Source organism: Panthera tigris, chromosome F3 (genome assembly GCF_018350195.1).
Source record: "Panthera tigris isolate Pti1 chromosome F3, P.tigris_Pti1_mat1.1, whole genome shotgun sequence".
Classification (NCBI taxonomy): Eukaryota; Metazoa; Chordata; class Mammalia; order Carnivora; family Felidae; genus Panthera; species Panthera tigris.
Genome location: NC_056678.1, coordinates 24,308,810 through 24,321,428, shown reverse-complemented (window position 1 = coordinate 24,321,428; position 12,619 = coordinate 24,308,810). Strand labels below are relative to the sequence as shown.

At 43.7% G+C, this 12,619-nt stretch overlaps 1 protein-coding gene across 1 annotated transcript in view; it reads left to right on the top strand.

The window, feature by feature from the left end:
* Positions 1-12,324, top strand: part of TSEN15 (tRNA splicing endonuclease subunit 15) — a 60,962-nt gene extending 48,638 nt beyond the window's left edge. Inside the window, exons 4-5 of the mRNA XM_042975535.1 lie at positions 10,681-10,777; positions 12,256-12,324. Coding sequence (XP_042831469.1) covers positions 10,681-10,756 — 76 coding nt within the window. The 3' untranslated portion in view covers positions 10,757-10,777; positions 12,256-12,324. The remainder of the gene's footprint in view (positions 1-10,680; positions 10,778-12,255) is intronic.
* The last annotated feature ends 295 nt before the right edge of the window (positions 12,325-12,619 follow it).

Here is a 12,619-nt window from a genome sequence, read left to right as displayed (position 1 = left end):
TGATCCCACCCAGGGGATGAGAGAACTGAGGTATTTATACTCCATCTCTGGAGAGTCCTTGATTGAGGGCGACTCCCAGGGATGTCCTTGGCAGGCAACCAGAAACAGCGTGGCCTTCCTCATTCTGAAATGTGAGGTCTAAGCGATGTGAGTGAAGCATTGACAGGGTCTGTGACACACCCTTTAGCACAGTTCTGTGCAGTAGCAGGAATAGCTTTATTTGTGAAAAGCCCAGGGTGGATGATGTCTCACTCACTGTGAGTTTGATATCCACAGACAGACCTACCTACCCTCACAAAAATTCCCACTGTGCTGCCTGCCATGGTGCCTGAAATTTGTGTCACAAGTTCCTAGTTCTCTAGAGGCCACCAATAAAATGTCGGCACACTACCCAGGAGAATTAACAAATGAGCTATGACCTTTCCTTTCCTAGCTAAGAGACCTGCCTCTAGAGAATGGGACTTGGAGCAAAGAGGTTTTAATGGAAGAAATACTAAAAAAAAAAAAAAGTTCTGGATAGGGGTGGGAGTAAAGGAGGAACATTAAGAAACGAGTCACCACCATTGAAGACCTTACATAATCTGTGGTGCTAGCTACCAGGTCACAGATGGACACAAAGGGGAGCCTCTAAGGACAGTGGGACCAAAGGGGGACCAGAAGGGTCTCTCAGACAAGGAAGGGGCCCAAAGGGACATTTTCTTGTTCCCCAGTTTTACCCAGATCAGGGCCTGGGAAGGAAGACTCCCATCACTGCTGCTGTGACAGTGAGCTCCAGGAAGACAGTGACCGTGTCTTCTTGTCTGTGTCCCCAGAGCTCAGCACAGTGACTTACCTCACTGAATAGACCTGTCACGAATTCACTTCCCTGCTCTCGTTTCACCTGCTTGTTCCTTTCAGATGTTTCTATAAGCAACCCTGCATTCATACCAATGAGCTTTCCATATCAACATTTCGCCTTCTGTAAAAAGAGCAACACCACCACCAACAACTTATTTATTGGCAGTGAGACCTTGGACAAATTACTTAACCTTCAGTTTACTAGACAATAAAAATGAGAGAATGCCCCTGACTTCCTGAGCTCGTAGTGTGGACTCAGTGGGGTTGTTATGAACAGAATTGTGCCCCCCCCCCCACCCCCCCAGCAAATTCGTATGGTGAAACTCTAACCCTATTTTTGACTATTTGAAGTCAGGGCCTATAAGGAGGTAATCAAGTTAAAGTGAGGTCGTAGGGTTAGGCCTTAACCCAATAGGACCTGTGCCTTTATAAAAAGAGAAAGAGACTCTAGAGATCTCTTTCTGTCTCCTTGGGTGCACAGAGGAAAAGCCCTGTGGGGACCCAGTGAGAAGGTGGACGTCTGCAAGCCAGGAAGAGAGGCCTCAAAATAAACCAGATTTTCTAGCACCTTGGTCTTAGACTTCTAGCTGCCAAAACTGTCAGAAAATTGATTTCTGTTGCTTAAGCCACCCAGGCTGTGGCTTTTGTTATGGGAACCCTAACAGACTAATATGGAGGTAACTCATCTAAAGGGCTTTGCTACAGAGCCTGACACAAGGTGGGGATTCATTAAGTGCAGCTGTTGTCATTACTTATTGCATCCAATAAGAATACCTTTCTAGAAGAGAAAGAGAATCTGGAAATGCTGATACCAAACAGTTTGAAAATCCCCTTTAAGCTCCTGACGAGAAATTGAGGACATCAGAAAGAAGGCAAACCACACTCACTGAAGTTTTCCAATCCTATTTCTGCGTATAAGGCATAATGATTTGTGTCAAATAATACGCCTGCATCTTTCCTCTGAGGAATTTTACGTGCTCATGCCAACAACTTATACATCAGGCAAACGTCTGTGTCCCGAGGATGAGCTAAGGGAATGTCTGAGATGGCCCGGTGCCTGAGGCCAGGACCGTGCGCAGAGGGGCGCTAATAAAATAATTGTGTTTGCTTCACTCTCTCTGTAGTTTAGGCTGTGCAGTCTGGAAGCAGGCCAGGCTGGTCTGTTTTAGGAATTGCAGCGTTGAGTTTACAGTATAAGACAGATTTTACTTCAAGCAGGCCTTAACTAATAATGGCCTTTTAGAAGTACAGCTAGCTGTGACTCATGGGCACATCAGGGTGAGGGACCTCCCAAAACTCTATTCTTTCACTAAAACTCTGAGGTTCTGGTTTCTTAATGTTGTTTACATTCCTCAGGACACCTCTGTTGGCCCCTCCACGTGGACTTCTGGGCTACGGACCTCCTGTGAGCAGGTGGGGGAGGGGGGAGAAGAGGCCTCTCAAGCAACTACAGTTCTTTTTGTTTGTATTTTCAATCCAAATTCTTGCGTTGGATATGGTACTAAAATCCATAAATCCATTTGGGAAAACAGAACCATCTGGGCTCATTGGTCAGAGTTCTAAATGGTGTAGAAAGAAGGAAAAAAATGTGACTTCTCATAAATGGGAAGGGGGTTGCCTTGGCTTAATTGAAAGTAGTTGAAAGGATTCTTTTGTCTGTTTTTTCCCCCTTAAGTTTTTCTTTAAATCAATGTTATCCAATTGTCCTCAGAGACGACATAAGGCACAGTTGAAACTTCTATTGTCCTTTGCTGTTACTGCCTCTCCATCAACCTGGCTTCACAGGGTATGATGTTGTGGCCTATAGGATTTCTTGCCATTTATTCCTCTCTTGCAGATGAATGAAGTGCTAAAATATGGTTCATTAAACTCACTTCTTTTTGTATCTCCCAGACACTAAGTATTCTTTGATTCAATGTTGATTCAACATATTCATTAAACCCAAACATTTACTCAACACTCACCAGGTTCCAGGCCCTTTTAAAGGCAGTGGGGATGCTAAGGCAAATGAGACACAGATCCTGCCTTCAAAGAGCTCCTGTTTAATGGGAGAGCAGAGAATTCATTCCTAACACATGACCACAGAGGAGGACAGAGCATGGAGAAAGTCTTTGAAGAGAGTACCAAAGGATTTGGCAGTGACCTTCCATGAGGGAAGAAAAAGAGAGGAGCATTAGTGGGAAGAAAGATGAAATGAGGAAAAAGAAGCAATATGCAGGTTGTTTTCGAGAGAATCAGTCATTCTGATGTATGGATGAAGGCAGCTGGTGATGTCAGTGTATATTGCAGACAAGTTTAGGCTGAACACCAGGAAGGTAGCCTCAGTAAGTGAAAGCCTGAACGGAAGAATCTTTCTCATCTTGAGCTGCACTAAATAGTAATTTAGCAAAGGAAGGAAGGGTGGAAGGAAGGAAGGAAGGAAGGAAGGAAGGAAGGAAGGAAGGAAGGAAAGAAGGATGGAAAGGAGGGAGGGAGGAAGGGAGGGAGGGGGAAAGGAAATCACCTTATATGCTTGGTAAAAATTTGTATATGAATCTGTCTGCCTCCATTCCATAATTCCAACCCCCCTTCCCAGAAAGAGTTGAGAGATTGGCCCACCAGAGTTTCTCTTTAAGAGAAACTTATAAGATACAACTAATAAACACCAAATTCATTGTTTGCCTGGTTTCTCAGAAGATTGGGGAATGGACTGACCTTGCCTTAAACCCATGAGAAGTGCACTATCTTAAGAAAAGCAACGGGGCACGTGGGTGGCTCAGTCGGTTGAGCGTCCAACTTCGGCTCAGGTCATGATCTCACAGTTCATGAGTTCGAGCCCCACGTCAGGCTCTGTGCTGACAGCTCAGAGCCTGGAGCCTGCTTTGGATTCTGTGTCTCCCTCTCTCTCTGCCCCTTCCCCACTCATGCTCTGTCTCTCAAAGATGAATAAACGTTAAAAAATTTAAAAAAAGCAATGACAGTATGATATCTTTTATTACATAGGGTGATATAAAGATGGATAAAATTAAATATATATTATGATGTGCTTTGAACATTGTAGTAAATTAGCATGTAGCTTTGAATTTGTTATGCTCATGGCCAAAATCTGTTATAAACAAGTTGGAATGCTGCTCAGATTGTGTCAAAAATAAGTTTCCAGAAAGGAGCCCTAGCATATGCCTACACAAATGTAGTACCGCTCATAAGGAACAGGGAAGTGAGGGGCAAGAGAGAGATCTACTAGCTACTAATTAAAACTGAATTTAAGGATTGCTATGGGATTTTCAAATGGACTGGGGTCAATGGTGAATCTTATTTAAAGGCCATTTGGGGAGGAAGAAGGGCCAGCAGGAGCAGGAAGACTTCAGGAAAGCACCTGTACCCCTTCAGAAATACATGTCTTTGGTTTCTTCCTTTCATCCCACTCATTCATTGGGCTTAACTGGTGGGATCTGGTTTTGATTCTATCTGCATAGCTATTTTGTACATATGTGGACACCCCAGATAGTGGTAGTAAAGAAGTTCACTCAAACTTGCTCAGTCCAGAGATCAGGTGATGGAAATCATGTTCACCTGTGCATTCCGAGTACCCAACATAGATGTTCAATGTGTTCAGTGTCTAAATTAACAGGCTCCTTGCTCTATTAGTTGTACTACTGGAAAATCTGTTTCTCTAAAAAATATTTACTAATTATCTACTCCTTGGCAGGTATTATATAAAGCACTAGGGATATAAGCATGAGCAAGAGAGGCATGACCCTGTCTTCCTGGAGCTTGTTGCTCATAAAGAGAGGCAACAATGAAATCAGAAATTATAAGAAGTTATGATAAGATCGTAATATGGTAAGTGGGGTGCTGATGAGGTCAGTGCCAGGGAGACCATGTCTGCTGGGAAGGTAGATCAAGGAATGCTTCCTGGGATAAGTGACTCAGATGAAGTTAGTCAGAGTTCTCAGCCCTAATGGGATTTATAATCTATTTGGAGAAAGAACACTGTCGCACATGCAAAAGTAAGGAACAGCGTGATATAAGATGCTCCATGGGGCGCCTGGGTGGCGCAGTCGGTTAAGCGTCCGACTTCAGCCAGGTCACGATCTCGCGGTCCGTGAGTTCGAGCCCCGCGTCAGGCTCTGGGCTGATGGCTCGGAGCCTGGAGCCTGTTTCCGATTCTGTGTCTCCCTCTCTCTCTGCCCCTCCCCCGTTCATGCTCTGTCTCTCTCTGTCCCAAAAATAAATAAAAAACGTTGAAAAAAAAAATAAAAAAAAAAAAAAAAAAAAAAAAGATGCTCCAGGTTCAGTGTTAGAACATGGATTATAGATGGTAGAAAGGGCAAAACCAGAGGACAGAAGTGGACATGGAGGTTTTCCAGGAGGGAGGGGCCCATGACTGTCCTTGAGAAATGGGGAGGACAGTGGAATAGAACAAGAGGAGAAAAGGCTGAGATGAGAATTGCACCAGCTGGGGAAGGGAAGCCTAAGATGCGTGGTAGCAGGAAATAGGCTGAATTATGCAGGACCTGGAAAGTCAGGCAGAAATGGAAGTAGAGACATAACCATATTATAGTTATTATTTTAAATAATATGATAAAAGCTACTACCTTTCACGTCCCAGTCTGGGGTTAGGTGCTGGGCAGGAAATGTTTAGCAATAAGCCTGCGATCCTTCCTCTCTCTTTAGCAGGGGGAGGCCTATGGGAAAGGAAGAAGGAAGGTAACAGTCAAATCTTCATGTAAACACACTAATGATATATGGCTAGCGCAGGTTCTTATCTATGAAATGCTTTTGGAAGGAGGTACCTGTCCTGCCTGGGTTGCTCATGTGTGGCAAACCTGGAATCTATGGATGTAACGAGCATGGGTCCTGGGAAAACGTAACGTGAGTTATGCAACTATCTGAATATAATGTGAAGATACTTGATGATGGCTCTTTTCTGTATAGGTGATGTGGCCACGTACATGGCTTAAAGGTTTTCTGTTGATCTGGGTAACAGAGTATCTTGATGTGGCATGAAAGGCCTGAAGATTTGCATGAGTCCTGGACCCCTGGCTGCTTTACCTGGGCTTTGTGATTGTTTACTTCATTGAAATTATTAGTAAAGCTTGATGCTGGTCAAGGTCTCTATTTTTATGAGTCTGCTTTAACACTCTGATCCTTTGTGTTGCCTTAGATACATTACGTATATTGTCTCATATCAACTGTATATGGTAGGAGCTCAGAGAAACTGGTTAATTTGTCCAGTTAATTTGTCCAGTAAAATATCATACAATGAGGAAGCAGCAGCCTCCAATTTCAACCCAGATCGGACTCCGCAGCCCACACTCTTCCCACTGTTCGGCATTGTTCCCCTTTTTAAACTTGAACAGAACAGAACAGAAAAGAACAGCTCATGGGGCCCCAGGAAAGCCCTGGAGGACCAACAGGAAGCCCAGAAGCCCTTTGAAAGCCACTTCCCCAAAGTACAGTTTTAATGGGAAAAGTCTTTCTGGTGTAAAACCTGATTCATTCGAGATCCGAAAGGTAGTGTTTGTGTCACATTTTCCATGGAAATTCCCATTTTCACCAGAGGCTTACATCCCCACTGGGACTCTGCGACTCATGCAGCATTTGTGTGCTATCGGGGGAATAATACCACAGTCTTTGAATGCTGAGAGAATGGCCAAAAGACTCTGCCCTTGATCAGAATCAGATGATATAAATTGGAGTTTCTAGTTCCATCTTTAGCTCGAAAGCAAGCTGGGCCTTGTGGGAAGACTCACTATTCCCCAATGGGTTGGATCAGCCATATTTCACATGGGCTTCAGTTTATGAGGACATTTGTACGCATTCATTCACAGCTCTGAGGGTTTTTTTTTTTTTGTCTGTTTTGTTTTGTTTTGTTTTGTTTTCACATGAATTTTTACAAAGCATTGGATCCATTTCCTGTTAGGAACTCGAGGTTCTCTTAAAAAAAAAAAAAACTGGCATATGAATGTGAGGAAAGGGGGTAGGCCATATCGAAGAATCCACTTTTTCTTTTCTGGAGAAGTGGTTTAATTCTAGTTGCCTCAGGTCAAGGAGTCCCATTCTTAGAGGCCAGCTGACTAGTATAGCACCTTGGTTCCTGTTAAAACCACCACGGGATACCCATAACTGGGATGTGGCATATTGCCTTATGCCTGGAGCTCTCTCAGGACGGCTGGCATCGTTAGTGGACAGATGGAGCCATCTTCCCTTCCCTGGCTGTGCCTGTTTAATCATCTCTGGAGGTAGCTATTGTACCACCAGCTAACACAAGTGCTTAATAAACATCTAAATTGCAATACCCCCAAAAGGTGTTCACCTTGATAGAAAAATCTGACGAAAGAGCACCAGGATCTTTATTTCAACAATCAAAGCAGACCCACACATATCCGGTATCTATTTACAGCAATATGCTGAGGAGCACTTTACCTTGGGTCTTTACAAGAAAAGTAAAAATTTAGTTGAGAATTACCGAAACCCAGTAATTACTGAGCTTAGTTGAGAGAAGGCAGTGGTCTGATGTAGACCTCAAGTTTCTCTTTTTCTGGATTCCATTGATCCCCTTCTTCGCCTATAGTTAGCATCCCACTGTGGTCTCTCTCCCCTGGGCAATTGCTTTCTTGCTTCTGGACTCTTAGCATCTTCAGGGTCTTTGGTCTTTGTTTATGCTCTTATCCGATCTTCCTTTTATACACAACCTTTCTAAGTCATGAAGGAGAACTTGATTTGTTCTAATGCATGGCAAAATACTGGCTATTCAGTTTGTTGAGTTGCCAGCCTATTTGCTGATGGTCCTGTGATTTTCCAGACTCACCACTTGATGTTCTTTATGTCTTGGTGCCCTGCTCCTTGTATTCTTTCTTTGGCCTTCCGTGTAATGAGAAAAAAAAGAATAAATACCTCTTTGCTTGTGAAGGGAAGAGTAAACTACAACTGAATATGGATTTCCTGCAATGTTACAAAGACATAGACATAAACTGTCTTTGTAACACCACAATCCATCGAATCATCTGATATGGTAAACAGAATATCTAACTAACTACTGGCTTAAACAGGGAGCTGTTTCTAGGCATAATTAATACAGTAACAAGGTTGTCAGGATTCCAGATTGAGTTATCTGTCATTCTTTGTCTTCATACTACAAATCCAAAGAAAGACAGGGAGAAAGCTCATCCCATTAGAGTTCTCTCTTTTCAAAAAAAAATAAAATAGAGGGAAATCTTTTCCAGAATATATACCCCACCTCTAGCAAGTTTTCCTTTAATACTATGGGTCAGGATAGGGTCACTGCCTATGCTGCCTGTAATGCAACTGGGAGAGTCACTGGTCTCTTTACTGGAAGTGGACTTTGTGTGTAAAGAAGGAGGGGAAAGACTCTTGGGTAGCCAACCACTGTCACAGACAAATTCATATGTTGAAACCCTACCCTTCGATGTGATGGTGTTAGGAGATGAGGCCTTTTGGAGGCAATGAGAATGAGATAGGATCCCTTGAAAAGGATGGAACCCTTGAAAATCGTGAGAGAGCTTGCTTCCTCTCTCTGCTTTTTCCACCATGAGGAGAAATCTGCATCCCAGAGCAGGACCTGACCATGCTTGCACCCTGGTCTCAGACTCCCAGCCTCCGGAACAGTGAAAAAATACATTTCTGTTGTTTATAAGCCATCCAGTCTATGGTATGCTGTTAGAGCAATTCCAACAGACTAAGACAACCACAGCCATTCAATACTCACCTAAAGTGCAACAGCCCAGGGATGGATTATATTTAATCATTTCACGCTTGCTGTCATATGAGCCACACAAACAGTTACTATGGAGTCATAAAAGAAGAGACCTCAAAAGTTGGGAAGTCCTGAGTCTCTGGCAAGCTTTTATTTTTTACAAAAGCTCCCTTACCTCGTTGTGGTTTAATATCTACTGAAACCCCGAGGATATCACACACACACATGCACGCACGCATATCTGACACCTTTTATGTAGACTTGGTCACAGCTATGCACATTACTGAATCATTTCTAAAATCAGAACAGGAGCTTACCAGAAAATAATCTAACAAGTCTAGGAATTGTAACAAAATCTTGGATACAGCAAGGGCTAGATGCAGCTTAGCCTCTGAGTATTGCTGATTAAGTTACTAAAAAAGAATTTAGCAACTAGGATTTTCTAATGGTGAAATTTTTTTCTTGTGTAATTGACAGTAGCAAATTTAACAGAAGAAACGCTGAGGAATGGTGATTATAGATGCATCCCAACCTAATTTTTCTTCCCCAGTCTATAATAAAAGGCATGGAGCTCAAACCCCTGGGGAAAGCAAGAAAGCCAGGTCTGTATACTTTTGGTAAAGACAGGTTCCCTTCTTAGGATGATGTGTCTGCAGAATCATCTGGAGAAGCAGATGTGAGGGAGGTTAATCCGCTTACTTAAAATATCCTGAAATAGCAGGAAAAGCTATTTGAATCTCAGAAAGTCTGTGAGGTAGTTGAATGGGTTAATCAATATTTCATTTGATGAACTGGCTTGCTGAGGGGCTTTAGGGGACGCCTTTTCCCTTCCTCTGAAGAAATAAAGCAGTTGGGTGAATCAAGGGTCACACCCAGGGCACCTGGAAGGGAACCTCTGTGGAACTCTCTTGGGTTTGATTGTGGAGTTTTGTTTGTTTGTATGTTTGTTTTTTTAATGTTTATTCCTTTTTGAGAAAGAGAGAAAGAGAGAGCAGGGGAGGGGCAGAGAGAGACACATAGAATCTAAAGCAGGCTCCAGGCTCTGAGCGGTCAGCACAGAGCCTGGGGTGGGACTCAAACTCACAAACCTCAAGATCATGACCTGAGCCAAAGTCCGACGTTTAATCGACTGAGTCACCCAGGTGCCCCAATGTTTTTTTTTTTTTAAGTTTATTTATTCATTTTGAGAGAGACGGAGACAGCATGAGTAGGGGAGAGGCAGAGAGAATCCTAAGCAGGCTCCATGCTGCCAGCTGTGGAGCCAGATGCAGGGCTTGAGCTCACGAACGGTGAGATCATGATCTGAGCCCAAACCAAGAGTCATTCACTTAACCGACTGAGCCACCCAGGCACCCCCTTGATTATGTTTTTAAGGGTTTGGAAAAATTAAGAAATGTTAGGCCTGTTTCTGATTAGTTTCTGAAACACTCACCTAGTGGTGTAACAATGTTTATTGAAGAAATTGTATATTGTGTGTACAGCAGTTTTGACAGGAGTCCTGACCCTGCGGGTGAGGAGGAGCCCGGCAGCGCAATCTCCAATCGGAAGAAAGAACATGCGGGGGCTCCTGGGTGGCTCAGTGGGTTGGGCGTCCGACTTCTGCTCACGACCTCATGGTTTTTGAGTTCGAGTCCCACGTCAGGCTCTGTGCTGACAGCTCGGAGCCCAGAGCCTGCTTCAGATTCTGTGTCTCCTCCTCTCTTTGCCCCTCCCCTGCTCTGTCTCTATCTCTCAAGAATAAATAAGAATTAAGAAAATTAAAAAATAATAATTAAAAAGAAGAAAGGACATGCTGGGATACATGCCTTTAGAAAGGAAGCATTTGATCCTTGAGGAGACAAGGGGTCAGAAAATTTTTAAAAAATCTAGCCTATGGGGAAAAAAAGGGCAAAGAGACATTTAGAGTAGGTTGAAAATAAGAATGTTAAGAAAATTAACATCTTCTCTTTGATAAGAGTAAGTAGACAGTTATGGTCTTTTTATTCCATTTAGAAGTTCAAGAACCAGTGCAGTCTCACTGGGGAACTGCAGACAGGCCGGGCACTTTCACAATTTTCATACATGTATTCACTCATTTATTCTTCCAGGCATCGTTCATTAATCATCCGTCCCCAGTCATTTACGAGGGGCCTCCTCTATTTCAGGCAGCAGAACCACCATGATGAACAAGAAGTTCTTCATCTGGAGGACTGCGGCTCGGCTGGAGGGAGGCGTATATAAACAGCTAGTAGGGTAAACACCGTAAGTGCTGCACTAGACCTAACAGCAGGTCACTGTGGGCGCACAGGAAGGAGAACCCCTGACTCCTCTTGGGTGGCTGGGAAAGGCTTCACAGAAAGGGACGTTAGAAGTGGGCCTGGGAGGACGAATGGGAATTGGTCAGGTGAAAAGGAAACCCCACTGAGGGAAGGGTCTGTGTGAAAGCCCTGGGGTGTGACTGGGCTCGCTGAGAAGAGGAGACAGCAGTAAGGGTAGGGGTGAGGCCCGCCTCCAGAAGGTACGGGAGAGGTGACCAGGGCGAGCTGAAACAGGAGCCTTGCACCTCAGGGGCCTGAAGGTACCAGTGCACCCCACGGGGCCCAGGCCCTCCCGCCACACACACACACACACACACACACACACACACACACACACCCCACACATACTACACACCACACACACACCACACACATCACACACATACACACACACCCTCCACACACACACAGGAACTGTTGTTTCGGTTAGCCCCCTCCTGAGAATACAGTTGAGTCTCTCAGTCGTGCCCTCCAGAGCCCAGCACTCTGGGAATGCTCTAAGGTGCTTTGGTAGAGAGGACCCAACAATGGTTTTTAAGCATGGGAATGACACACACACACTGGATCTCTAGGCTGGAAGTTCATTGAGTCAGGACTAGGTCTGTCTCGTGAACAACTCGGTCTCCTGTGAAGACTTGGCATGTAGAAGGTCCTTCCTAAGTATCTGCTACTTCGTGAAATGAACTCAATGAATCAGGCGGAGTGGAGAATGGACTAGCGAGGAGGGAGACTACGATCAGCCCAACTGAGAGGCTGAGACATAAGAATCCAGGTGAACTATCACAGTAGGGTTAGAGAGGACGGGCCAGTATTTAGACCAGCACTGTCCAATAGAACTTTCTACAGTGATGGAATTGCTGTCTGGCACTGTCCATAACACCAGCCACTAACCACATGTGGCTCTTGAATACTTGAAATGTGGCTAGTGAGAGTCAGGAACTGTACTTTTAATTTTAGTTAATTTAAATGTAAATAGCCACATGTGAACAGCCACACTGAACAGCACAAAACTAGAGTTTTCTGTGGCAGAATCAAAAGAACTTGTAACACATTGGATATATTCATTCATTAGTTCAATCAACAAAGATTTATTGATCATTTTCTGGGTTCTGGAGGAGAAAATGGGGGCCAATTTGTGGCAACTGTATGTACCATGCTAAGGTGTTTAGAGTTTGTAATAACGAGGGGAGGAGAATGGACAGGCTATTTCAGCAGGATTGGACAGGGAAACCATCTCTGCGTGACAAGTCGAGAGTTGGATGATGAGAAAGTTATGCGGCTTAAGAACAACAAAAACAAAGACTCCAAATAAGAACTAGATCAATCATTGATGAAAGAGAGCAATAAAATTCAGCACGAAACACTCAGAGCAAGAAGGGACCTGCACCATCTGTAAGTCTAACTCGCTCTTCCTTTCTCTAGGAAGGCAACAGAAGTCCAGAGAGGTAAACTGACTTACCTAAGGCCACACAGCTACTTAATAACACATTTGAGAACAGACTCAGTCTCCTGACTTCCAACTCCACTACTTACTGGGTAAGTCTATCTTAGCATCTATCTTAGCATCTCAGCATTTTCCTGATTACTGCAAAGGGTTATTGCGAGAAATGAAAAATGTAACAGAGACAAGGTGTTAAAAATGGTAGCTATTTTCATTACTGGAGTTGCTTTAATCTTACAGGGTCCTCTCAAGTAATTATGTTATTAATAATAACTATGTCATTCTTTTAGCAATACAAAAGCATAATGCAAAAAATTTAGTAATTTAATAATACAAAAAGCATTA